The following is a 27,646-nucleotide window of genomic DNA, read 5'->3' as shown; positions in this document are numbered from 1 at the left end:
GGTCTTGAGAGTAAAACACTTCTAAATCCATATCTGATGTGGATTTAACCAGAACACTTCTCTCCTCTTCTCTGCCTTCTTCACCCCACAGGTTGGGATATTTGTCATGCTTTGGGATGACATAGTGATGGTACAGTATAATTATGTGGGAGAGAGCATGACAGTATAGACAAATAATTAAAGAATTAAAGCTCTGATCTGTGGAGGGCATGAGAGCCAGAGAGAAAAATTGGGGATGAATGTGTGGAGAGACTGAACTTAGCAAGCTCTTCTCAGGAGAGAAAGTGCTCACCACGGATGACAAGGGAGTATGACTTTTCAGGTTCCATGGTTTTCCTCTTTACCTGACAGTGCAGGGGAATCTCTGTATTACCTACAAGCCCTGACTCTACATATTCCTCATTTGTTCATTCATGCAACATATATTGAGTGCCTCCTATGGGCCAGTGTTGTGTTAGTGTGTGTTAGCGTGGATGTGTCAACTTGCCAGTCCTCGTCCTCCTTCCTGGGTGTAAAGGAAGACTACAATTCACCACGCGACTGGGTCTGACCAATGGGATTTGGGTCGAAGTGATGGGTACCACTTCTACTCCTCACCATAAGATGTCCCTCCTGATCCTCCTCATGCTGTCAGAAGACATTTTAGACAACCTGACCCAAGTTGAGAGACTTAATGGGCTGCCAAGATGGGTGGGGAAGAGAGCCAGAAGGTGAGTTTGCAGATTCACAGACACCAAGGTAGCTGAAGCTGGAAATTTATGCTCTTCTTTTAACACCTTCCTTACATCAAGGAAAATAGGAGAAGGAAGAAGGGTGGAGTGGAACTGCAAAGGAAGGATCTGTGGCTGGAAGGAACAGGAACCCATGCAGGGTATCTGAATCCAAACTAATATGTAGCAGTCTCTTGCATCAGTTCAAACTGCTTTTAAAATGAGAGGAAAGGGAATATATTTGCTCTTATATCTGAAAAGTCAAGGTGCAACGTCTTCAGGTAAGGCTAGATCCAGGGGCTAAAAAGATGTCATTAGGGCTCTATCATTCATCATCTCTCAACTCTGGTGATTTCATCCCCCATTAGCTTTCCCACCAGAAGACAGAAAAATAACTGCTGGCAGCTGCAGATGTTTATATAACGATGTTGATATCCCAGAAGTTTGGAAGCCTATCTCTTTCCCAATAGTTCCAGCAAAAGTCCCCAGACCAATTTTTGTCACATTTCCCTCTGTGAACCAATCACTGTGTAGCTAAGAAATAGGATATGTGGATTGGCTAGGCCCATGTCATGTTCCCTCCTCAGGCCTGAGAGCGGGGCAAGTGTGATTTCCCCAATGGAAAAATCAAGGTTCTGTTATAAGAGGTTACTGGATGATGAGCAGGCATGAAAGCGGATATCTGCTGCAGAAGATTTGTTGAAAAACTGCAGATGATTGTCACAGAGTTGAACGGTGGAAATATAGCCAAGCTGCACAGAACTGGATCTGGAGAACGGGAAAATCAGGATGTCTGTCTTCTATTTGCTCATCAGTTCTTCTATCCCCCCTCAGACACACACACAACACAGAAGCAAAAGTACCATAAATTTGTGCGAGATGATTAGGTTGGCTTAGGTTGGGTTCAAAAGTTAGGGAGAGTTTTCCTAAGTATGTGCCATAATTAGCCTAGGTGCTACACATAGATAATCTTTCTTGGCTGATATGGATTTAAGTTGACAGAACTTTCAAGCCAAGCAGGATCTTTGGGGTCTCCCAATCATTCATTTGTTCATTCAACAAATATTTATATGTCCATTATGTACCAGATACTGTGCCCCAGCTGGTGCTTTCCCTCCCTTCTGTGGGCAACCGGGCTTCTCTGTGGCTGGTGTCCTGGTCCCTGGGCTCCTGGCCTCAGAGATTCCTCCCCTAGCCTTCTGCACCTGGGTTCCCAGAATTCATTCCCGCCTCCTTGATTTAGTTCTCTTCTCTGTCCACTTGGTCTGGGAACATGCTAACACTGCTCCCCATGGAGGAAGGTTGTGTTCCTCTCCTAGCACCTGGGTCTAGGCTCTCTTGAGGCTGGTGCCGTATTTCCACAGGGTCTGGGCATCAGATTCTGGGCACAGCTGAAACCTTCTTTGACCCACCCTACTTGTTCCTGCTTTCTCTTTGAGACTTACTTTCATCTCTAAGCTCATTCGCAGTATCTGATAGCTCACTGACCCTGAATCCAATGAACAATTCACCTGGCTTCGAAGGCTTTTCTTCCAGGGTGTTCTTAACTCTCAGATATTGTCAAGGAGACTTGGTAGGTAGTGCTTTTTACCAGGGATCACTCATTATATTCTTTGAAACTAAACTCTGTGCTGCCCATCAGCCCATCTCCAGCAAGATAAGAAGTGGACCATTCTGTGAAGGCTGCAGCTGCACTGCTCACGGTAACACTATTGTAATGTTTCATGAGTAAATATGAAGAAAAAATGTTTAAATTTTTCCGATTTCCTTTTAGTTTTTAGAACAAAGTGGTAGTGATTAGCCAGCCCTATCTACCCTTAGGGAAGTCAATTTAAAACCTGGTAACCAGCCAACAACATAAAAGTATTTGAATGCTGTGTATTTATTAATTAATGTATTTACTTGGGGGTTGGGCAAGGACTCTGGTTCCTGTTCTTACAGTGCCCCTTGGCGAAAAGACGGCGATCTCTAACGCGACTCTTTGGGGAATCTCTCTGAAGTAGTAAGTCATTCCTGGCCAAACTTTTAATTGAAGGTAATAATAATTCCAATAATATTATTAAGAACCACTATTAGCATTGGAAGGACCGAATTCGCTGCGTTTTATCTGACGTAACGCCGAAACTATGCCCAGCGATGACTGGCTTGCTGAGCCCCTGGGGGAATAACTTTCATAATCCATTGAAAAGTTATGAGCTCCTTGTGCTTACACCAAGAAAGAAATCAGCGTCAACCATTTGGGAAGCCATGTAAAAATGGAGAAAAAGCTGCTTGTACTTTTAACAGATTAATTAATGGCTGCAAACAGAGTTAATGCTCACAAAACCCCATGGAGAGGTTGGGATATGTGTAGACAATGGAAAATTATCTTGATTTTATAGGTGAGGGCAATTTCCAGGCACTAGGAACAAGCATGGTCAGGGAGAAAGAGAAAAGATGTCTTTTTGTTGTGGAAGAAATGGGGCCCTGAGCCAGCGGGCTCAGGGTCTGGGTTGGGACAAGGGGGATCATTGTGTGGAGAGAACTGAATGGAACAGAGCAGTCTTGGGTAAGAGCCTAATGAAATGGGTCCAATTATTGCTTCTGCCACTTGTTAGCTTTCTGACCTTGAGCAAGAAGTGTTAACCTTTCAGAACCTTAGTGTTATCAATAAAATGGGAAAAATGATAGTAACTAACTTGTGGAGTTGGAGAGGCTAGTGAGATAATATATATCAGATGCTTAGCCCAATGCCTGGCACATCATTATTACTATCTAACATCCTCATTATTGTTATTCCTTAATTGAGTTCACAGCTATGTAGTTAACACCTACAATGTGCCAGGGCCTATGCTACTATAGAAATTTAGTTTCTTTTAAGTTGATAATCTAGTTAGAGAGGCTGCAGAAGGCAAGTAAACACATTGATAAGTTCAAGGCTTGCAAATTTGCTTAATTCGAAAGCCTGGCTCCAGTGAGTATGCGATAGGTTAGAGATGCCATTTCTACGCAGGGTGAAGAGTGGATTTTAGTCACTTGGTCAGGCCTGGGTCAGACCAGCTTGGGTGCCAGTTCCTGCTCCTACTTGCTGCGCCTTTGGACAAATCCTTCTGTTTTTCTGAGCCCCACGGCTCCCTCTCCCCACAGGGGTGAGCCTTGGCAGTGCCTGGAACACAGTAGATGCTCAGAACATAAAATCCCTACTTCAGCAGAGTTCCAACTCGCCCCTCTGCCCACTGGCTCCTGCCTTTCTTTCTTCCATGGTATGATTCTGAAGTCCCCAGATGAAAAGGAGTATAAGAGGGAATGGTTCTTCCACTTCTCTGCCTCAATGTGAATGAGAAAGTTCCTGTTGCTGAGGATTTGGGACCTAAAAGGGCTGACGTTGATTGGGAGGGAAAAAAGGGAAGCGTGGCCTCTAAGGACCTTGTCAAAGGCCTGGCCCCAGGAGGAGCTGGGGTTGGTTTATGGAAGGGGCAAGTCCCCAGGAGAGGGGCTGTGAGGCAGAAGTGCTCCAGAATGCCTGTTAGACCACAAGGGGTGCTGGCAATGGCTGGAAGAGTGTAACTAGGGCACAGCGAATGGTTGGAGTGAAATCAGGAGGGACTGACTTCTCATCACTTCCTATTTCTCCTTTGAACAATTTGATCTGGTATAAGATTCCTAAAGTCAAGACTGAATGCTTATTTTGAAAGTCGGGCTGGGTTGCCCTTAGCAGGCTAAGCCTTTAGAACAGGGATCTGGAAGCTATGGCCTATATATCAAATCCAGCCCCCTTCCTGTTTTCTAAATAAAGTTTTACTGGAGCACAGCCATGCCCACTTGCTTATGTTTTATCTGTGGCTGCTTTCGTGCTACAGTGCATGGTTGAGTAGCTGTCAGAACCCATGGCCTGCAAAGCCTGAAATATTTACTATCTGGCTTTTACAAGAAAAGTTTTCCAACCTCTGATTTGGACCATTATAGTTATCACAGGAGTTGATTCATTCATCTATTCCATTCATTCGTTTACCCATTGACCAAACAATTACCCATCCTCTAAGATGCTCTCTACACTGTGCTAGGCCCTCAGAGTATGCCCAGCACTTTGCTTAGTCCTTGAAATGGCTCTGTGAGTCGATGGTGTTATTATTTCATTTTGCAAGTGGTGAAGTGGAGGCCGAGGGAGGCTGAGTGACTTGCCCAGGGTCATACAGCCAGCAAGTGGCAGAACAGTGACGGGAGCCAAGCCTATTAGTCTTCAAATTCCAAGTTGTCAACCTTATTCTCTGAAAATGAGGCAGTGGCTCATATATGGACCTACTCTCTCATTTGTGTGGATTAAAATGTTAAAAATAATTTTTAAAAATCTCTGATGAAAACTCTTGCCATTTAAAGTGATGGATGAGTGAAGTTGCAATTTAAATGGCAAAGCCTCGCTTGAGTTGAGATGACTCTTCATCATATATCAGCCTTAACTCGCACTTTAATTGCTTTAAACGATATCAGAAAATCATCTGAAAATGCTTTCCCTTGTAATGATATGATTTCACCACTAATGTTGATAAACATTAAAATGACATGAAGTATTTCCTGCTCCTACCTGAGAGAGCTTGGAGGATTTGTCTAAATATTAGCATACTTTAAAAATAATCAGTGGGTGATTATCAGAGTAAAAGGTCAAAAAGAGGATGTTTGAAAAAAAAGAATAACGTGAAGTAGGCTTTTGCTTTAAGAATTTCCCCATACTGTGGGAAAGGAAAGAGCTGCCATTCTGTTTTAACAGGTTAAAAACCAACCACTATTTGTGAGCAAACGTGAGATTTTGTTATCCTTTTAATGCTCATTCTAGACATGGCTTTTGCCAGCGTCTCCACACGATAAATGCAAACCAGAGTTTCTCACTGGAAATAGGAGAAGAACATCTTAGCCAAATAGACCATGCTTCCTTCTAATGACAATTTATGAAGACGGTTTAATCGTACAGCCTAAGTAGAGGTTCTACTGACAAGTTCTCATATGAACTGATTAGGCTTCCCCTGTAGACATTTTTATCAGACTGATTCATGCCTCTGGAAGAATGCTGGCTTTTACATTTTTTTAGAAGAGCTTCCAAATGGCTTGTCAAGATTACATCTTGCATGTGACTCTCAGCCAGGATTAGGTTACAGCTGGGACTGACAATATTTAATAGGTAGAATTCAGACAGGATCAGAGAAATAGAGCAAGCTGGTCCCAATAAATAGAAGAAGCGTGGATGTATGGTCTATATACATCTTAAGTAGCTTCCAGGCAGCCGGTGGGTTGGCTATCCTGGGAGAATGCATGGATACATAAAATGTAATATTCAAAGAAAATAAATTACTTCGACTTTTGTCTGTTCCTTATGGCCTGAGCAGATTGTTATAAACCATCCTCACGTCTGGGGCATTCCACCACCTGAATTCCTAAGCACCCCTTCAGGTTCTCTGCAAAAACCACATCTTGAGGGGAGGAGGGAACCAGACCCTTTTGTGCTAAGCCAGCCTAATGCAGGTCTTGCCTGCATTTGATAAGTGTTGACAAACTCTCCTCAGCTGAAGGGGTTCCTTCGCAGTGGCAGGTCCCTGGTCTTGCAACACAAATACAGCCCCTCGCAAGCCACGTGGGAGGCGGGCAGAGCACGTGGCCTTTCCTATCCTGCAGCCTTGACTCCCAGGCATGGCAGGTTTTGTGATCAGTCCTGTAGCCAGCCAGGAGAGAGGAATGGAAGGACATGCATCTGAGTTATCTTTGTTTTGATTAAGAAGAATCAAGGGCAGAATCCTCCCAGGTTTAGTTTTGCTTTTGAATGAAGGATTGGAGGAGAAATATATTCATTCTCCCTGGATTCAGGAGAATGTAAGCTCTACCAGACAGACCCGTCGACCGCTTTCTGCAGCTCCAGGACCTAGACCAGTACCTGGCACGTAATAGGTGGCTCAATGATTATTTGTCAAATGAATGAAAGGCCATTGAGCGTTCATGCATGCATCTGCTCCATCAACCCATGTTAAATTAAGCACCTACTATATGCCATGTGCTGAAATAGGCAGGAGCCCCTGAGGAGTTTACAGCCCAGTAGAGGGAGACAGATGTGCCAGGCAATGATTCTCAGCCTTTTTTTCAGAACTCTTGTGAGCAGGAAACTCAAGATTATTTTATAAAACCCCCAAATGTGCCACTCTGTCCACTGGCTTGACAAATAAATTGTCTAGTATAGTTGACTATTTTTCAGATATGTAGTGATTTGGTGTGGCTGATAAAATACAATAATTCAAAAGGGTTAATAGATTCCTGATACTTTTTTGTCATTGTGGAATTTCCACCCACAGATAGTACAAGTACTGCATGAGAGGGTCATGCAACTTTACGGTGTACAAGTCAGGCAGAATGGTGGAAACAGCCGTCTGTGTGTGTGGCCCAGTCCCACCACCACCAACTGGTTAACCATGAGAAGGGCAGCTAAGGGCCCAACCTTGGGAGCCTCGTCATCCTTCTTGCAGCTGAGCCTGTGCACATGCTGTCCCTGTTGTCCAGATCATTCCACCCACCTGCGCCCGCCTCTTTTGGCCTAGCTAACCTGCAGGGGCAGGACCCTCACTGTATGTTCTTCTAGCACCACAGCTTCTCCTTCTTACCCCTCATATCCTTTGTCACATAATCACTACTTGAGTCAGGGAGTTGACTAAGTTCCCTGTGAGTAGTGGCACTGTTGGTTTTGCTCATCTTCATACCCTACATACCTGTCATGTCCTAGGGCTGGGCAGGTGGATTGATAGAGAAATAAAGGAGGATCTCTGCACACAAGTTTTTTCATCTTTAAATTGTGGATGTAACTCCTAATTCACAGGGTTGCTACAAGTTAAGTGAGATAAGATAAATGGCATTTCTGGCTTGTCGTGCTAAAGAGTAAAAGCTATTTTACTATTACTATGACTAGGATGATGATGATGATGATGATGAATTACAGACAAGGCGGTCGCTATAACTTCCAAGGTGGAAAATGCCACAAGAGTTATCCGGATATTCTGTTTTCTCTGGAATCAAATTGTGGCTCCAGACCGACTCAGCTCTGTCGTGGATGGAAAAGACGCATTGTCATGACCTGATGGTGCTGCAGGAGTTGCAGGTGGTGCCCTGGTGCCATTTGCTTCAGTGAGCCAGTCACTTCTCTGGCCCTCAGTGTCCTCCTCTGCCAAGTGGGTTCAGAGCTACGCCTTGCCAGGCTGACATGACCAATTGGACAATCACATTTTTTTTTTTAAGTATAAGGGATTAGTCTTGTGAAAGTTACTGCACTTAAGTTTTGAACCATGTGGGAAGAGTGGTGAAAAGAAAAGGTTCCTCCTTCTCACTGATGGGAGGCAGCTTAGACCGTGGTTAATTCAGTGGTCTCTGAACTAGGCTACCTGTGTGGAAATCTAAGCTTGACCACTTTCTAGCTATGTGGCTTTGGAAAATTAATTAATATCTATGCCCCTTGTTTTCCCTGTCTGTAAAATGGGAGATGATAAAACCTGTCTCATAGGGTTGAGGGCGTAACTATTTCTGAAGTGCAAAGATAATGCCTGGTATATAGGAAATGCTAACAGATGATGATATTGGATAGATGATAGGTAGGTAGGTAGGCAGGTAGGTAGATAAAATAGAGTAGTTTTCAGTTAGGCCTAATAGTAGGAATTACTCATATTTTTTGAGCATTTTATTTTACCAAATTTTGAGCTTTTTATCTTTCCAAGTTCTAACATTCCCAGCAGTCTAACAAGTGAGTGTCTATTGTTTTGCCCTCTTCAAAAACAAGAATCAGAGAGGACAAAGTAATGACTTGCCCGAGAGTGCAGGATGAGTAGGTGGCAGAGAGGATTCTGATGTAGGTCTGTCTGATCCAGATGCCTGACCCCTTAGGTCCTCCTGGACTAAGGTAAGACCCCCTAGAAAGGTCACGTGAGAGAGTCATTCCTCCACAGACCATTTTACCCGTTGTTCGTGAAGCCCAGCAGTGCCAATTATGCTGAACTCACTTCTGCCCATCCATTCACTCACTCACTCATTCATTCATTCAACAAATATCATGGAGCCCTATCTATGCACCAGCACTCATCTGGTTGTTGGAGTGTTTCCAGCTCTTTAAGGTTTGCTCTGAGAGAATATTTATCGAGTGCTTCTCTAGGCCAGGCAATGTACTAGACACAGGATGATATGATGGGAAGACCATATATCAGGGGTTTGGATACTTCTGTTCTAGTCATGGTTTTGCCACTAACCTGGTGACCCCTCGTAAGCCATTTAATCTCTTGGAAATTTCTAACTAACCAACTTCTTTTCTTCCTTCTTTCTTCCCTTCCTTCCTTCCACAGAATTTTGTCGAGCATCTTGACAGCAAGGTGGTAGTAATTGGGAGAGAGGTGATATGGGTGTAAGTTATACCTATAGTGCTGTAAATTTTGTGATGTAATGATTGTTTAGATGAGTTACATCTTCTCTTGAGTGGTCACTAAAGTTCTAGGTAGGACTCAGCATCACCTCAAGCTGCTAAAAGTCCTATAGAATGGACCAAGCTGGGTGTCTTTGGTCTACACCTTGGGCTTCCACGAAAACCAAATTCAAGAGAATGGAGAGATGGGCTTTTGGGCCAATAGACTTGGCCCTTAGCTCCATCACCTGGTCTCCCAAGGCTGTGTTCCCAGAGCCTGATGGGCCTTCCAACAGTAGATTAAGTGTGGATTAAGATCAGATTCCAGAAAATTGGCTTGAACATCACAGTCATCCATACCCTGGGCCTCCTCACTTGTCTTCTCCAACCAGTTAATTCTTAGTCCGACTTGACTGTGGTGGAAAGCCATTGTTCTCTGAATCCACCGGTGGTTCTTGCCACTTTCCAGCTATGGGTTGGTATGTAAATGAGCACACAGCAGCACATTTCTTCTCTGGCTAAAGAATAGGGCCTTCCTCTGCTGGTGTGCATAGAGAAAGCCAGCTGTTTGGCAATTTTTGGCTCATCCACCCTATGGGAGTTCATTTAGAGAGTAACTCAGCACAGTATCAGGTGTGAGCTAGAATGAGTGCAGAGGCTCCAGAGTCAAGCATCCTTGGTTGCAATCCCAGTTCCCCCATTTACTAGCTATGAGAACATGGGCAAGGGACTTAATAATTCAAGGCTTCAGCTTCCACATATGTTCCATAGGGGGCTGTAACAGCACTGACTCCTAAATGTTGTTGTGGAAGTTGAATGAGATAATGTACATGGAGCACCACACACAGAGCTGACGCACAGTAGATACACAGAACATAGAAACCTTTTTTATTGCTGCTGTTGTTCTTTGCAGAATTATCTCAGGAGCCAACAGAATGGATTCTAAAGTAATGAAAATCCCATATCTTTGTCCAGCTGCCTGCCAAGTGGTGGTCGGTGGCTGGCCAAAAGCTGTCCATTTGGTCATAGTATTCTGGAAGGAACATTTCAACAACTTTTCCGACCTCCTACATTTTCTCATTCCTTCTTTTCAGTGCTGAGACCTCCTGACTCAAAAGTAGGAAGAAACCTAGTGAGAGATTACTTGAGCATACTTTGTAAAGATGGTCCATTTAGTTGGCAGAGCTAGAGTTTCTAAGGGGAAGTTTGAAAGACGACCTTGTAGCTTTTGATGCCAACTTGGAGGTGTGAGGCAATATTTTTTCTTTCCTCCTAGAAGGCCCACAGCCTCTTTATGGGCAATCTCTGGGTTTTCACTGAATTGGCTGTTACATTTGGAAACTAACTTGTGCATCTGAGCATTCAGGAGAAAGCTATTGACTAACCCTTGCTCTCTTTCCTTTTTCCAATATTTAGGAGTCTTTGTGAAAACAAAGAGCTCATTGTGTCCCTGGTATAAGCACCAGAGCTAAATTAAACATTCATTGAGTCTTAATTAATTGTATTAAGTTTGGGCAATTCCCATTGCTTGGGGGGGAAAAAAATACTTAATTTACTTGCGATGTGGTGTGTGTCCCCTAGAATTGAACTAAACCACCGTGAGACAATCACTCACTTAACAGAAACTGGAGCCTCAGCCCAGGAACTAATTAGCCCCTCTTTCTCTATATATAGCTATCTTCACCACCAGGACCATCTGGAAGTTGTTACCTTCCAAATTCTTTCCATCTATTTTTCTATTTTTTTTTTTTCCAAACCGATCATTACTACCGCCACGATCCTTTCTTTCTCTCTTATTTTTAAGTTACGTGACTTCCTACACTTAGATTCTCCAGTGTTATCTGGTTCACAGGCAAGCCCCCCAGGACATTTACGCTTTGTTTAATTTTCAAGTGGCATACCTATTTTTATGTACTTCTCCCAGTGGCAGGAAAAAAAAAATCTTTGTATAAAACCCAGAAGTGGAAGCAGGAATGATCATCAAGGGGTTTGGGACTACCCAGGTTTATTGTGTGCCCAGCAGGGAGGCCCCTGAGCTCCGGGAAGCCCCTGTGATAGGGTCTTTGATGGTCATGGACACATGGGGAGTTCTTGGAAGAACTTGGTTTCTTGCCACCCAAAATCCCTGAGCAAAAAGCATAGATGTACTCTGCCCTATCTTTGAGGGAAACTCGCCCGGAGTAGGGGCTACCATGTTTCTAGAGTCAGTAAGGAAGTGTAAAGAACTGCCTGAGCTGACAGTATACTTTAGGAGCACGGCTTCAAATATCTCATGAACCTTAATTAATCCAGAGTTTTTACTCCATCTCATGGGGGCCCATGTGGTCTGGTGGCCCTGTCTCTCCCCCAAATCATCTCCTGCTACCACACCCTGGTTCACCTACTCCTGGAACCCCAGCTTGCTTTCTGCCCCCAACATGACAAGCTTATTCCTACCTCAGGACCTCTAAACTTGCCATCTCCTGTGCCTGGAGCCCACTGCCCTCGAGCTTTACCAGGCTGGCTTCCCTTCACAGAGGTCTCAGCTTAGCTGTAACCCCCAAGGGATCACCCAAACCACACCATCCAAGACACTCCCCGGCCCTCCAGGTCCTCTCTAGCACAGTCTCCTGTTCTGTACCCTTGATAGCTGTCACCATGTGAATTATGTTACTTATTTGCTAGCCTGTCTGCCTGCCTTCAGTAGAAAACCCATCCAGGAGAAGTGCCTAATCTATATACTTTACCATTGGGCTCCTCGCCGCTGGCAGGGGGCCCAGCACTATAATTGGCTGCTTAATGAAATAAATTATCAGGGAGCAGCTAGTACCTGAGTCCTTAGTTTTATGGTTATAATTACATAATTGTAAGTATTTAGGATTCTTTAGCCATTTAGAGTATGATCCAAAGATAACAAAAAGTGAGGTGAGGAATATCATTTAAAAAAAAAAAAGAAAGAAAAGAAAACACAAGAATTACTCTACTAAAATCACCAGAAAAACTTAAATCATAAGCTAACTTTACCTAAAGTGTTCTCTAAGTCATCATAAGTTTCAGTGTGTTTCAGATTCATTCCCTTTGTTTCTGGTGTTTCAGAGTCCCCTTAGCGTAAGCCTCTCCCCTTCCTCCCAACCTCAGGCATCAAAGAATCAGCCTAAGCTTTTCAGAATGTGTTGCTCAGTGGCTTCCGATCTGTCTCTGGGACTCTCAGCCTTCTGGTCACCCCACTGCCCTAGCATCCCTTCCAGTTCGGAGCGTTATAATGTATATTGCACATTGGCTCGTCTTGGGGTAGGCAGCAAGTCCTGGGGGACTGGAAGTGTAATGAATTCTTGTTTTATGGAGGATGGTTCCCTGGAGGCAGAGAGAGATTTCTCTCTGTCTTTTTACAGTAGTTCTTCTACCTCTTTTTCCTGTTGCTTCCATCCCCACTTCTTAGTCCCAAATGATAGAAATCTCTGGATAGCTAAGCTCCTGGTTTGTGACTCCACTTGTATTAAAAATTCCCTATATGGGCCGGGAAGGAAGCAGCCAAACGAGAGGCGCAGGTCTGGGGCCGGCGGCAGCGTAGCCCGTAGCCTCTCTCTGTCCGGGCTCTCAGTCGGCGAACCCGCCTCCAGAAGCTGGGCGGGTGTCAACGCCGAGTCCATGATCACTGAGGCGGCTTCCTCGGCCTTGGTCGTCAGGGCCTCAGGCCTGACCGCGGCCTCTGGCTCCTACCAAGTCTTCTGCAAGGGACTCGCCCGCACTCTGCTTGCCTTCTTCGACTTGGCCTGGCAGCTGCGCATGAACTTCCCATACTTCTACGTCGCGGGCTCCGTGATCCTCAACATCCGCTTGCAGGTACACTTTTAGAGCCCTGATTAAATTGCAGGCGTGATGGCGGACCCACCCGAGGCCTCACAGCTAACTGGAGCTACTCCCAGTTACCCCCGGGAAGCCCTGTGGTCTCGCGATATTCCCAGGCGGCTTTGCTCTCCTGATGGTCGCGGATTGCTTGCTGGGAGGAGAAAGGAGTTATGCGATTCCGGAAGAAGAGAATTTAAATTAAGACCCACGGAAATATTTAAGAAGACGAGCAACCTTAAAATAGAAACAGGAGAAATTTAAGGATGTGACAAAGGGCAGAGGATGCATTATAAAAACGGAAGGCTGCTAAACTTTTTAGAAAAAAATTTTTTATGTGTGCAAGAAACTCATGGTCCAAACCATAAGGAAACCAGTACCCTTCAGGAATTTTGGATTGTTTTGTAAGTAATACAGTGAATGAGGAAGAAGAGGAAGAGATTAAGGGTACGATGTGGTAGCATTACATTTCTTCATCCCACAAGAGTAAATATCAACAATCAAACTTCAGGTGAAAAACAAACCTGTACCGGAGAGGCATTCTCCAAATACCAAGCAAAGTAAAATGCTGCGGGATATCTAACAATGGTGGTACTGCAAGAAAGTGAACTCTATTTCATTGTCCCTATGAATAAGGTTGTTTCAAGGACTATGTCAAGACCTTGGAACCTGAGAGAAGGGCATGCAGTCATAGTACAAAGTTTGGCTGTTCAGTGAATCATATTTAATCATAATAATGTAAGTGCTGTTTATGTTTTTATCTTTTAAGGGACTACTTAATTATGGTTACAAAGTAGAATGCAAATGTTATCAGCTTGATAATGTAAAAGGTTAGGGTTTGCAAGTGGAGATATTAATGGGGGAGGAGAAAGTAAATGGAATGATAGTGGCCTCCTTATGAAGTGGGAAGTTAAGAGGTACTGTTTGTTGTTGAAAGAAGACATGTTATATTACTTAAACGGTAGCCACAAAGTCTAAAGTGGTATATAGCTTTATTAAAGAGAGAGGAGGGTAGGAGAAAATAGCATGAAATCAACTGGAAATGCCTAAAGATGGAGAGTTCAGTTGGGATGTCTCAAAAAGAAAAATTGTTAATAGTACTTCATGCATTTGAATGTACAAATAGATTTTTAGTTTTCAAAGAGTTCCGAGGTTACTTAATTATGTGTAGATTTAACACATGAAGAAAACAAAACAGACGATTGTGAACTCCAGAAGTTAAAAGTTGTTAATGAACAACACTGCAGACCTCAACTGTGGATAAAACTAGTCATATAAAATTGGCCATTATTTTGTAAACACTGAATATTGATTTAACAAGAAATGATTATATAACATTGGGGAAAAGGAGAGGGTGTTACATTATTTTGTAAACACTGAATATTGATTTAACAAGAAATGATTATATAACATTGGGGGAAAAGGAGAGGGGTGAGGTGTATATGTAATTAGGGAGAGTCAATCAAAACCTAATATAAAAAACCATCCAGAAAAGTACTATAGACATGGTATTTAGAAAAATGGAGGTAACTACAATAAGAAATAGCCAAGATAAATGTGGTTGTCTTTGGAGAAAGGAAATCAGAGGTAGACAGAAAAAGCAGAGCAAAGCTGTATTTCACTACTAGTCTAATGGTATTGTTTGATTTTTTTTTAACTACTTATATGTATTTCTTTGAGTAAAGTTAATTTAAATAAATTTCGTTTTTTAAAATTCCCCAGATGATTAAAAGTATACACCACTGGTTAAGATCCACCTAAAAGTAGAATGGGATTGAAGTTTTAAATCAGGCAGTTCTCTGTTAAAATACAAACTAGTTTCCTGGCCTTAAGTAAGTCTATTTATCCACCTAATCTTTGGTTTCTTAAACTGTTAAATGAGAGTAAAAATACCCACCTTGAAAGGTCAGTTTGAGATTTATAAATGTCTGTCTTAGTGCTGGATATATACACATAAGCATTATATGTTGTAACAGAATATAACATTAAGATGTGAATAAAACTTAAAACAGACATAAAAAAAAAAAAAAAAAAAAAAAAAAAAAAAAAAATTCCCTATATGAAAAAGCCCCGTGGTGTCCACACATCAGCAAGGCTATCAGGACCCTGTATCCTGTGTCAGCACATTACGTCCCAAGCTGGAATCCAGTTACCTGGGAGTTCAAGTCCACAACCTGCTCTTCAAGCATTTTGATTTCCCTTTCAGTGTCACTCTGGATTCCACTAGTTCATTTTTTTCAAGGAGAGAAACTATTCTTAACAGCCAGGTTTCTGGCTTGGCTTTCATCTGGGAGGTCTTCAGCTTTTCATCTTCTCTTTTCAATCACCTTTTCGCTGGTCTTTTTCTACTGAGCCTGTGGCACCTGAATCCAAGGAAGAAGGAATTCAAGCCTCAGTGAAACCCTGCTCCGGTCTTCATAAAATTGTCAGAGTAAACATAAAGAAGCAGAAGGAAGGAAATTTTTTTAAAAAGGCAAAAGCATAAATAAATGAAGTAGAAAACATCAACAGCAGTAATAGCAACCAATATAGTCAAAACCTAAATCTTTGAAAAGATCATTTATAAATTTGCACTGTCCAATCTGGTAATCACTATCCGCATGTGACTATTTATGTTTAAATTTAAATTAACTATAATTCAGTAAAATTTAAAATTCGGTTCCTTAGTCACAATAGCCATATGTGGCTAGTGGCTGCAGTACTGAACAGTGCAGGTCTATCTATATTGTGCAATGCAGATAATAGAAGACTTCCATTGTCACTGAAAGTTTTATTGGTTCAGTCGTAGTCTAATCTTTTTCCAGGTAAAGGAAGAAAAAAATAGAGAAGAAAAAAAATTTAGATACAATGAGAAATTTCCCGAATATATAAAAATTCCCAAATATGACTCAGAATAAAATAGAAGGCAAGCCTGAATATATCAGTAACCATGGAAAGAACCAAATAGCTAAAATATGGCCCTTCCCACCAAAAGATGGCACCCGGTGCAGATAATTTTATAGTCAAGTTCTACTTAAACTCCAGGGAACAGATAATCCCCTTGAAATAAAAGTGGCAGTGGCCAGTAAGAATTACTTCCAAAAAATTATAAATAGCGGTGGTTAGAAAGTCCCTGAATTGAGGATTTTAGTTCTGCCTCCACCCCTTCCATGACCTGTGGCCCATGACAAGGCACTTTCCCTCCTGGTAGCTGTACCATTAAGCAGTTAAACTAGAAGGTGTCCTAGGACCTGGCAATTCCATGGTCCCACCGTTCAATGACTTTAGTCACTTGCCCTCCCACTCTTCTTGCCTGGATGATTTATAGTTTCCAAGAGTTGAAATGACAGCACTGGATCACCCAATGGCCAATCTGATCTGCTGTACTGAAGGTGGTTGTTAAATGGACCCAATGAAAATGGGAATTTCTAGAGAAGAGGTGACCCAACAGTATTATAGAGCTGGAGCCAAGTTTTGATTTGTTCTTGTCTCATTCAGGAAAGATTTCTCTATTGGAAATAAGTTAACTTACTTATTGCCCTAAATAATAACACTGAACAATTACCACCTGCCAGGCAGAATCCTAAATGCTTGATAAGCATAAGCCCCACTGAGCCTCACCTTGTGTGAGATGGGGAGATAACGGGCTCCATTGTAAAGGCTAGGAGCTCAGACTCAGAGGTGTTGCTACTTACCCAAGGTCACATGGCTATTATGTGTTGGATAAAACTCCAGGTCCAAGAGACCCTACAACCTGTGCTTTTATGAACGGTTAATAAATTAAGAGTGATTGTGGAGCTTCTTTGGTATGTGGAGGCATTTCTTTTTTTGGTTTTATTTATTTGTTGAGAAGTGGCGATTCTTTATCTTGCAATCTATTAGAGGTCACTTTTCTAATGCCATCACATCCGAAGAACCCTGAGAAGCAATTGATTTCTTTCTACAATCAGAACCATCACTGGCTTGGCTTTATTCAGTAAGAAAGCAGGGCTGGCTAATAACAGCTCATTTACGTTGTAATGTTAGACAGTTGGATGTGTAAAGGATGGAAAAAAAAATTGCTCAGGCATTCCATGGCCCAGGTTGACTTGAGGGTCCGTTCTTTGGCAAATATGCTTTAGTAGACTTAGAGAAGTTATTGGATCATTTTTTTCCTACTAGTTTCTTGAAGTCTTTCATCTGTCCTGACATCTGTGACCACTAGTGCTGATTATCAGCACTGATCAACAGCAGGTCATTTTGCCTGATCTCCTTTGATTTTGTGGCTTTTCTTGAAACCTCCTTTCCACATACCTCACAGCTTAACAGGGAGGCAAAGACTTGCAAACTCAGGGCCATCAAGGACAGTTTTGCAAGGGTCAAAAAGGCATGCTGAGGAAGACTTTCCCTGGTTACCCACTTCCTTAGCTGTTCATTCCAGGTAAAGGGTGACTTGTCTTTGCAATTTGCATTGTGCAAGATGGATTTTGGGAAACTTAAGTAAATGAGAAACATCTTTAAGGAACTAAAAAATATATTCAGTTTAGATTTTTTGGAACACACCTAGCTGAGAAAATAGGGCATGTCTTCTGAACCCACTAAGAACCTCCTGTAGAAATGCAGACATGCCTTTCAGTCCCCTGAGTTAACACAGGGGCTTAAAGGGATAATGCATCCTGGATTTAGCTTTGGTTTAAGTGTTTGTGTGGCTGACAGAGCTTAAAATGGGCAGGTAATCACTGGCACAATGTGTCATCTTTCTTCCTCCCTCTTCTTATAAAATAAAGTGCAAAGTAATTACTTTTTTTTTTTTTTTTAATTTTAACTTAAGCTATTCCTTTAATTTGAGGCAAAATTATCACCATTTTCTTTTTGTCCAGTATTTTTGGAAAAACTTGGTTTCCATGGCAAGATGGAAGTAGATTAGGTATATAATAAAAGGGATGCAATAATGAAGTGTCCATTCATACTGTAGCTAAATTTGTCTCTGAGGCATTAAATAACTGATATCAAATGTTAATAAGGTCTCCTGAAGAAGGAACCAGGGAGTGGCCAGGCCTGTGTCTCCATCAGTGGCTTAGGGAACAGTTGTAGAACCTCAGGTTTTGTGTCTCTCACTTTTGCTTCCTCGTTCTTCATCACACCAACCCTGCAGAAGTGATCACCATTTTAGAACCACTTTAGGAGGAGCCAAGCATTGTGCTAAGTGTTTTTTGTACAAATGAAGTAGGAACACTCTAATTTCCATTTTGCAAAGGAGGAAGTTGAGCTTACACCACGTCCATCAGTACCTTGAGCTACAGGGCTGCTGAGTGATGGAGTTGGGCCTCAAACACATGCTGTCTGACTCCAGATCTTGTGCACTTAGACCTCAGATCTACTCACTGACCACGGTCAGCCAGTTCTTCCCAGAGAGCACCTCTCCCATCCACAGCTTCCTCGCTGTCATCTCAGCACCATGCTGGTGTTGGGCACAGTATCTCACCCCTCCGGCACCCCCTTAGTGACTTCCCTGACTCAGATCTTTCCTGCAAGCACAGTCCACCTGCGTGCCCCAGCCAGGTTCAACTTCCTGATATACCACTTTCTCTGTGTCCCTCCCTGATGACAGATTGCCAGTTTCTCCCTGCTTCCAACCACAATAGGTTGAACTACCTCTGCCTGGTCCTCAGATTTCTTCCAGATGGGTCCCCTTGAGCAATTTCTGTGAATTTTCCACCACTCCCAGATAATGGGGTATTTTTTCCTCTTCTAAAAATATATAGTGTTCATTCATGTTTCCATGTTTTTATAAATATTGCTTGCCATGATCTGAAATGCCCCTTTATCTATCTAAATTCTACCTTTTGAATTCAGCCAATAGATAGTCCCCTTTAGGAAGCCTCCTCTAAAATTTTGGAAATGCATCGTCTGCCTCTCTTCTGACTTCCTGAGGCTCTTAGGGCACAAGTCCAATTTTACCCATAATCCCCTTCTCTCTGTCACCATGGTTTCTCCTGAAGCAATCTTGACTCCAGCTAGACTGTAAGTTGTTTATGACAAAGCCATTTATTGTTGTTTTAATTCTCTTGTTCTCTCTGTACTTAACAGAGAACTAAAAAATAATAATTATAACTAATATTTATTGAACACTTAATATGTGCCAAGCACTATTTGTATGTACTAGTTCTTGTAATCTTCACAATCATCCTCTCAGGTACATTCTCAGATGAGGAAACTAAGGTACTAAAAGGTTAAGTGACTTACCACAGTGTTGAAACTGAGATTTGAACCAGGCAATGGAGCCTGAGCCTCATTACTGAACTGTGCCACCTTACACCATTCTTGGGGGCCAAATATATGTAAATTTACAACTGGGCATTGAGAACAAATGAAGAAACTCAAATTCTTTATGTGAGATTTTGTTCAGCCAGTAAAGCTCATTGGGTCCCAGATTTCCTTTAGAAATGGGTTCTTAGATCCTCCCCTGTTGCTCAGCAGCTGGAGAATTGTGGTGTTAAACCAGGATTTTCTGTTTTAGAAAAACCTTCTGAGTTTACAGCAACACCATCCAAGTCCCATTGGAATGAGCTTGACATTTGCCTGGCAAATGTAACTCAAGCCCCCTCCCTTCCCTGCTCCAGTAATATGAGCCTCTTCTATTTGGCATTAGGTGCTTTAATCCTTTTTGAAACAAGGCAGAATATAAACAAACAAACAAAGTTGAATATTCTACATTTTTAACAACAGCAACAACAACAAAAACTCTTGAAAATGAACTACAATTTGATTGCTTTAAGAAATTATGGCTCTCTGGGTTGAAACTGTCACTTTCTGGCCCTACATCTCTGTAGCACATTTATTCAGCTAATTTGGGGACATTACTGGTAGCTTGCACTTCCCATATTGTTGACTTTCAAATGCTGTAGTATATTTTCATTTATAGTATCTTGCTTTCACCTAGCAGATGTGCTTTTTTTTTTGTCAAATGCAAATGAATTATCATCATTGGATTGTGAAAGAAAAAATATCAGGTTGATAAAAGGCCTTTTAATTTCTAAAATCCAGGCGGGCATATCACTGTGGTCCTCAAAATCCCACTGCCTGCTGAGTTCACGCCTCCTCCCCCACATTTCTGACTTATCCCCAGAACAGTGCCTTGTACAAACTCAGCACTTAGTATCTGTTCACCAGGTGGAATTCTGGACGCTTTGTCTGGCTGATACAAGTAGTGGTAATCAAAGGCAAAATATTGTCTACCAAGAAGTTTCAAACGGTTATGTTTGTCAAGTTAGACTAGAAGATTTTAGAGTGTCAGTCAGCTGTGATGGAGGCACAGAGCAAATAGATTTAGGTAAAGGAAAAAGTTGTTACCAAACTGTCCAGTTGGTGCTGGGAAAAGAACACTGTTATACCAGCTCTCCCTTGAACGACCAAGGTATCAGAGTACCTAACGTGAATCCAAAGCCTTGCAGGATCTTGCCCCAGCTTCCCTTTCCAGACACAGCTCTCACCATGTCAGGGATGCCGTGTTCTGGAACACTGACCTGTTTGGCATTCTCCACACACCCTACACCCTACACCCCAGACCCTCCTCAAATCCACATCTGTCCTTATTGTCTCCTTGCCAGGAATGCGCTACCCCCACTAATTGGCCTAGCTGTCTCCTCACATTTTCCAAACGTATGTTAAGAATCCTTCCTCCCAAGGAATCTTCCCTGACCACTCCTTCCATCCAAAAGTGGAAATGATACCACTTGTCAGTACGTCCAGAATTCTCTGTGCCTGGCTCTCTCATTGCCTGTTAATACCTTGTAGTGTAATTATTAATGTGTCAGTGTCTCTAACCAGTCTGGGAGTTCCGTGATATCACCATTCTGGGCCTAGCACAGTACCTGGGATATAGTGAGTCTCAGGGGCCTTGTTGAAAGAAGAATCAGAGGGAGGGAGGCTATCGCTTTCAGTGCATGGTGGAGATAAATGATATTCCACAAGGGAAAAGGAGGAGCTGTAACCTGTCAATACCAAATCTTCAGATATATTTGATTCTTTCTTTGTTATCACCCTATACTGCCTTCCAGTTGGGAAAAATAAACAACAACAACAAAAAAAAAAAAAAAAAAAAGGAAAGAAAAAAAACAAAAGAAAAGAAAAAGAAAAAAATAAGAAAACAAATTTTAAAAAGAAAAAGCAAGCAAAAAAAGTGTTTTTTGGTTTTTTTTTTTTTTTTTTTTTTTTTTGGTTGTTGTTGCCCCATGTGAAAAATAAAACCCAGTTATCTTCAGGGACATTTTTTGCACATGGAAAAGTCTGGCATTTCCCAGCTGTGTGTTTGGCCAGTCTGCCACTTGTATCATAGAGTGTCTCAAGAGATATTATCTCTCTCTCAGGTCTTTGGAGGAGAAAAAGTGATCAAAGGAAGCAACTTGGGGAGGTTTTAGAATCATAGTAGTTTTTATGGATAAGGAAGTGGTCTGAGTTTTCAGGGACAGAGTGGAAATGGGGTATGGATATTCATAACATGAAAAAAAAATGCTTCAAGGGCCTCCTGTCCATTTTGCTATCCAGCCATCTTTCATACCCCTATAAGATAAAATCACCTTAAAGGGTCATTAAACCACTGTTGAAGTATTTGACAAGCCCCATAGGTAGTTGTTCCAATCCAGTAAAAGCATCTTAATTGACCTAAATGACAACAGTTATGTTATAAATATCTAGAATTTATGATCTGAGAAGGCATAATCACATCTTCCATCAGTTAAGTTTGCATAGGAGAAGCTTGAGGATTTAAGATTGGGCTGCAAATTGGGGAAAATCTGATTAGCCTTAACTTTATGACAAACACAGAGCTAAGTGAATCTGAGTGCTTTCAAGTTCCTGATCCCTAGGAGTTAAAGGCGGTGGTGTTTCACAGAGTCGGTAAAAGCCACCCCATCCCATCTGTGCAGCTGTCATTTTATTGGCCTTGTAAAGTCTCACATTCACCGTGACAAATCCAAGACCATATACCTGCGAAGAGGAGATGTTTTAGATTATGGGGTGAGGAGGAAGCAGACCATGGGGCTACAGGCAGAAAACCAGGGGCTGGTGTAGGTGTTTACACTGAGCCCTCTTGGGAATGTGCAGAGTCATTGTGAAAAGCAAGGAGATGCTGCTCCCAAGAGCCCACCAAGATCTGATGTGACACTTCATTCTCTATAGCATTTGAGTAGGTAAAATCCAAGACGGAGTTTAAAACTAAGTTTATGCACCTAAAAACACCACCCATTTTTCAAGTTGGTTAAAAATTAAACTTGGATTTTTAAAAATTTGATACGTTACCTGAAATATTTTTTTTGTGAACAATATCAAGCAGTACTACATCTAAAGCAAATATCATAAGCCAATCTGTGAAGGGATTTGCATTTTAAAAGAGGATGCATTGTAGAGATACGTTTGATATCATTGATCAACCAGGTCATTGCCCAGGGACTCAGTGATCAGTGGAATGGGGTCATCCTCCAGGTAAAATGCAAACAGCCAACTTAATCCCCATTTTCAGAGATTCAAAGGTAAACAGTCGTTTTGCAGGGCAATGAAGAGCTCAGGTTATCTGTTTAGGGCCAAAGTCTATCTACTGAAGTCAGTGAATTTTTTTTTAATGAATTTGTGAGCAAACCTTCAAGAAAACCTCCAGTTGAAACCCATAGGGAGGCCAGTTGCCTTTGAACTGAAAAGATGACACTTATCCTACCTTAAACTGATCTTTCAGTTTACTCTGTCTTGTAATCTAGGGAAAGAGATTTGAATTTTGAGAGTAGCCTTTGAGTGCCTTGGCAGATGTACCCACAACTTTTAGCTTCCCATAGCTCCAGTCATTAGAAAGAAACTCTTTCCACTCAAGGGTCCATTTGCACATGAAATCCTTGCACATGTCTCCGTGTTCTAAAAGTTTCTGAGGGTCAGAAGTGTGTGTTAAACTTGTAACTTCTCAGTGGGTTGGAGACCAAACTTAAATTTTGGTTTTAATTTATACTGTACTTTCCATTATCCTTCCATACCCTTAAACTTTGCATCTCTCATATCTGGATTTCCGTGCCTTACAATGTGGAACAAATAGTGAAATCTGGAACTGATTATGAAATTATGAAACAGGGAGATGCAGAAATATACAGGGATAAGTGTACAAATTCATAAGCCCCGATGCACACAAAGCTTGGTATGAAGGTCACATCATTTTCGGTTTGAACCTCTGCTTTTACATTTCAGCAGAAGGCAATCTAGCATTTATTTTGTGTAGTGCTTGGGGACCTTTTGGTGTTAACAGAATTCTTTTCTAAAGAAATTCCTTTGGATTCCTTCAGAATTTGTCCAGTTTCCAGATTCCAATAGGGAAAACATGTATGAGATTTGAACAGAAAAATAGTACTCCAGATTTTTCAGTTGGCAAATGCTCTACAGTAGAGTTGCTCTTGTTTTATTAAGTGGAATAGGTCAGCTTAATAGAGGAGTCCTAGCTTTGTACCCTGATTTAAAGTTGGAGATAGATAAACACAGGCCATCTGGGAATTTATACCCACTGGCATTTTCAGCCCCCTGGTAGTTTTACCATTCAACTTCCATCTCATTGGAAAATGCACTTGAACAAAGGTTATATATGCTGATAAGTCAAGACCAAATCCTTTAATGTTCTTTACTCATGTCTTCTTGAGAAAAGGAAGCTGGGTCTTTCCATAACATTATTTTAGAGGTGATTCTTTTCCTGTTGAGTGGGGGAAATAATGGTGGTAGGATGTTTTGTATTATTTTTTAGCTTTAGTGTTTTAACTGATTTTTAAAAGTATTGCATTTTTATTACCAATTCAAAAGCCTATGCAAAAGAAATTAAAATCACCTCCAATGTAACTATCCAGAAATAACTATTAACGTTTTGGTGAACTATGTACCTTTCTAGATTTTTTTCTACATATAGCCTCTTTAAGAACAAAAAAACAAAAGAACAGGATCATATTATTAGTCCTGTTTTATAATCTGCTGAACTTAACATTGCATATTGTATACCTTTCCATGTCTCAATAAATATAACCTGACAGCATCATTTTTTATGATTGCTGAGTACAAAATTTTGCATTATTTTACCAGTCCTTCTTTAATAATGAACATTTCATTCTTTCAAGTGTTCTGTTAGTCACTTGGCCAATAAATTCTTTAGAATAAATCCCTATAAAGCAAAGTTGCACATTTATATTATTATAAATATTGTCAAATGGACTTCCAGAGAGGTTATGCCCATTTACCCTACTTTCATATCTTGAAATGGCAGCTCTTCTCTGCTCCCCCACTCCCATCCTTCCCCCAAGTCTTTTGTTTTGCTTTGTATTTCCACTTTAACTCCAATAGATACAGAACTCTTAGAATTTTTCTTCTGGATGGTTGGGTGCAAACCAACAACAACCAAAACACTGAACTCTTAAAGTTCACTCCGAGGGAGATTAAAGAAAAAAAAGTTGGCCTTGCAGAGTTGAACATGGGATTACTGACTGTGATGATCACACACCCTTTCTCCCTCACTAGGGACATATATGGTTTCTTTCCTGTTGGGACAATCCCCTGACTTAAATTTTAAAGGTTTTAGGATGAGTTGCCTTTCCCAGCTTCCTTGTGAGAACAGTTTTCTTTACAAAGGTTTGTAGGCCTTGGTCAATAAAAGGGAAATGGCAGGTACTCAGAAACAGGGGGGTGGCCCCACTTTCCTAGCTCCAGGCCTTACAAACACGTAAAACAAACACACAAAAACTCGGTTGTGTTAACGGGTTGATTTTTTCTGGGCATACGTTTTGAATCTGGGGCTTCTTGGCCATTGAGAGTTCTGAGGTTTGGGGCCCTTTTATCCTTTTATAGGTGAATTCACTGAAGTGTAGGCAGACAGAAAATGTTCAAGTGGCAGGCAGATAAACTTGTTAAATCCCTGGGAGTCTTTCCTTCCTTGCTCTGAGAGTTTATCATCTTGGTGGAGTTAAAAGGCAATTAGGCCTGCAGGTCTTTGCCGGCTTGTTTATTGGTGTTTTACACATGGGTGTTGAAGAGACAGGGTTGTATTAAACATTCCAATCCTACTGGCCTGAGGGGAAGGAGACCTCAGCCCAACTCAGTAAGTCTCCTTGAGAGCAAGCCTTGCCAAAAAGCTGGAGGAAAATCGTTTAAATATAGTACCTGTGCCCCTGGATGCTCATTGTTGGCGGAAAATTGCAGCCAGCCAGCTCCATGCTGTGTTACATTTCCTGGGAAATGGTTTTATGGAAGGGCGTTTGATGAAAAAGTTCATTCCTTCTGTAATTGTTAGCTGCCCCATGGTGTTAGCTAAGGTAGAGGCAGACTGGAATGTTTCTTGTCTCAAGTCTCTCAGGCAAGCCCATTCATGAGAAGGGAAGGCTATCAGTCTGAAATTGGATGGGGGAGAGATTTCCACTAAGCTGTGGTCCTTCTGGTTCTCAGGGCCTCCTTAGCCATGCTGGGCCTGTGCAGATTTGCCAAGGACCTGGCCTTGGTTTCTGCAACAGCGTCTCCCTTTTCTTAGCCCTTCACCTCCATCTGCCCAGAGCCCCGCTGGCCACCCTCCTGTGATGAAGGATGGGGCTGGGCCAACGCCTGTCTACTTCCCACTTGTGTGTGAGTGAGTGCCTACCCCCAGGAAACTTTTATTCTTTTAAAAATCAGCTGGGACGTGCATTGCGATGGAACTGATGTCAGGAGAATTTCCAGGGCTCAGAAGACCACAGTGATGAAAAACACCAGTTCAGGAGTCAGGCACTCCTGGGTTTGACTTTCGGCTCAATGACTAACTTTGTGGCTTGAATCCTTTTTCTAATCTCAGTTTTTTCATCCGTGAAATTAGGACAAAGATAGTCCATACCATGCAAGTTTATTGTGAGATTAAATGAAGTAAGCATGGAGGGTAATAGTGCCTGCCACATAAAAGCATGAAAAATGGTAGTTGTTATCATTATTATTACTATTATTATTGTTAAAGATATGCTTTATTTGTCTAACACACACATATATATGCATATATGTATTTGTGTATACATACACACACAAACTTAGTTGAGTGTGGCAAACAATTATATTTTTTGACAAAACTTGTAGTACCTTAGATCTGTTTTATTTTACCAACTTAAGTTGCTGCTGAGACATAAAAGCCTATCTGGATAAAATGAGAAAATCTTTGCTCATGCCCTGAATACCTGGAATGTGAGAACTTTCCGTTTCCACAACCGACTATTGTGCTCAGCAGTCAAAGGAACTCCTCTCTAAGTGGCTACTACTTATCCAAATCTTGGTTTCTTAAGGGTTAGGCACCCTGCCTTAATTTTCTCAACTAAAGAAAACACAATAGATAACTGCAGCTTTTATTTCCAATCTGACCTTCCACGTTCTGAAACTAATTTGCCATAGAGTCTTGCCAACGTCTGCGAAAGGACTTCCTCTAGCCCAGTAATGTGGTTCTGATTAAGGACATCCTATAAGACCCAGGAGGATCGCCTGGGAAGGAAATGGGCCTGAGACACGAGTGAATTTCCATCCTCCAGTCGGACATATGATATTGAAGACCAGAAGGTATATGGAGTTTATCCTTAGGAAGACACAGAAAGAGAATGAAAGCAAATGGCTGACAAATTGGCTGTCTTTTATGCAAAGTTGACAAACCAGTCAGCCTCTTACAGAAAGAGGATATGCAGCCCCCAGGCCAAATGGCTCCACAGGCAGCAGGCTTTTTGAAGTCCCTGCTTGCCTGGGACTTCTTTTAGCAACAGGCCTCTGCTGAATTACCTCCTCATAAAAACATGAAAACATTTTTACCTAAAATATGGTAGTTCGAAAAACAGTCGTCATTCGGTCCTCTCTTTGGTGCATGAGATTTTAGGGTGAAGTGCCTGTGTTATGTACAAACAGGATGTTGTTGTTTTCCCTACAGTTTTATGAACTGAGTCATAAATGAGAAAACTTGCTTTGTTCTGTAGGATGCTAGACCTTTCTCCCGGGCCCACCAGGCACTGGCTCACTCCTGTGATAGCTAGAGGATCCCGTTTGCTCTACCTGGATGAATGGATGCCCTGCATCCATGGGAGAACATGCTTGGCATGCAGTGGGCCATGGGGTCTGGAGAGCTTGGAGTTTCTTTACTAAATATCAAAGAATCTACTAATAGTGGTAACTCTAATATGATTTTTTCTTGATCCCTGTCAAACCTTGAAATCTGATATGTTAACCATGACTAAGCTGTGAAATTTGTCAACTTTGTGATTTACACAAGCTCTTTTTAAAAAAAAAATTTTTTTAACACAAACATAAATGCTGAACAACATTTCTTCCCAGCATGCTTTTCCCAGCATACTGCTAGTATCTTATGACAAGAACAGTGTGTAACCATCTTGTGCTGTTTCAAGGCCCAAGGAAGGATAAGATAAAAGTTAAAAATTAAATAATATATTTTCTTTTGAGGGGATAATATGAACATAGCAGATTTGCTTAGTGGACATCATAAGTATGAAATAAACATTCAAAAATAAACATCCAAAACAGTTTTATGGTTCATATCATTGGATATGATGATAAGCACCCTCAAAGTGGTAGATTATTTGTTTTTCAGAGAAAATAAGAGTGAAACCTACATTTTTAAAGTTGCAGGTTGTATAATTAATCTCTTCCACATAGTATAGTGGTTTTGAGTGTAGGCTATGGAACTTGAAATAGCTCTGCCATTTCTTCCTCAGTTTTCTTTTCTAAAAAATGGGAATGCTAC

The 27,646-nt window shown here is 41.6% G+C and overlaps 2 protein-coding genes across 9 annotated transcripts in view; both read left to right on the top strand.

The window, feature by feature from the left end:
* ERC2 (ELKS/RAB6-interacting/CAST family member 2) overlaps positions 1 to 27,646 on the top strand; it is a 1,046,379-nt gene that overhangs the window by 910,456 nt on the left and 108,277 nt on the right. The window lies entirely within an intron of this gene.
* On the top strand, positions 12,604 to 13,518 carry LOC119505687 (small integral membrane protein 10-like protein 1). The gene has a single exon (XM_037798557.1). The coding sequence runs from the start codon at positions 12,730 to 12,732 to the stop codon at positions 12,934 to 12,936; it is 207 nt and encodes a 68-aa protein (XP_037654485.1). The 5' UTR covers positions 12,604 to 12,729; the 3' UTR covers positions 12,937 to 13,518.

Source organism: Choloepus didactylus, chromosome 1 (assembly GCF_015220235.1).
Source record: "Choloepus didactylus isolate mChoDid1 chromosome 1, mChoDid1.pri, whole genome shotgun sequence".
Taxonomy (NCBI): Eukaryota; Metazoa; Chordata; class Mammalia; order Pilosa; family Megalonychidae; genus Choloepus; species Choloepus didactylus.
The sequence above is the reverse complement of the archived record's forward strand: the minus strand, read 5'-3'. Positions and strand labels throughout refer to the sequence as shown.

Bases quoted from the DNA above. Each gene is read 5' to 3' on its own strand.
- LOC119505687 (XM_037798557.1), top strand. From the start codon at position 12,730: ATGATCACTGAGGCGGCTTCCTCGGCCTTGGTCGTCAGGGCCTCAGGC.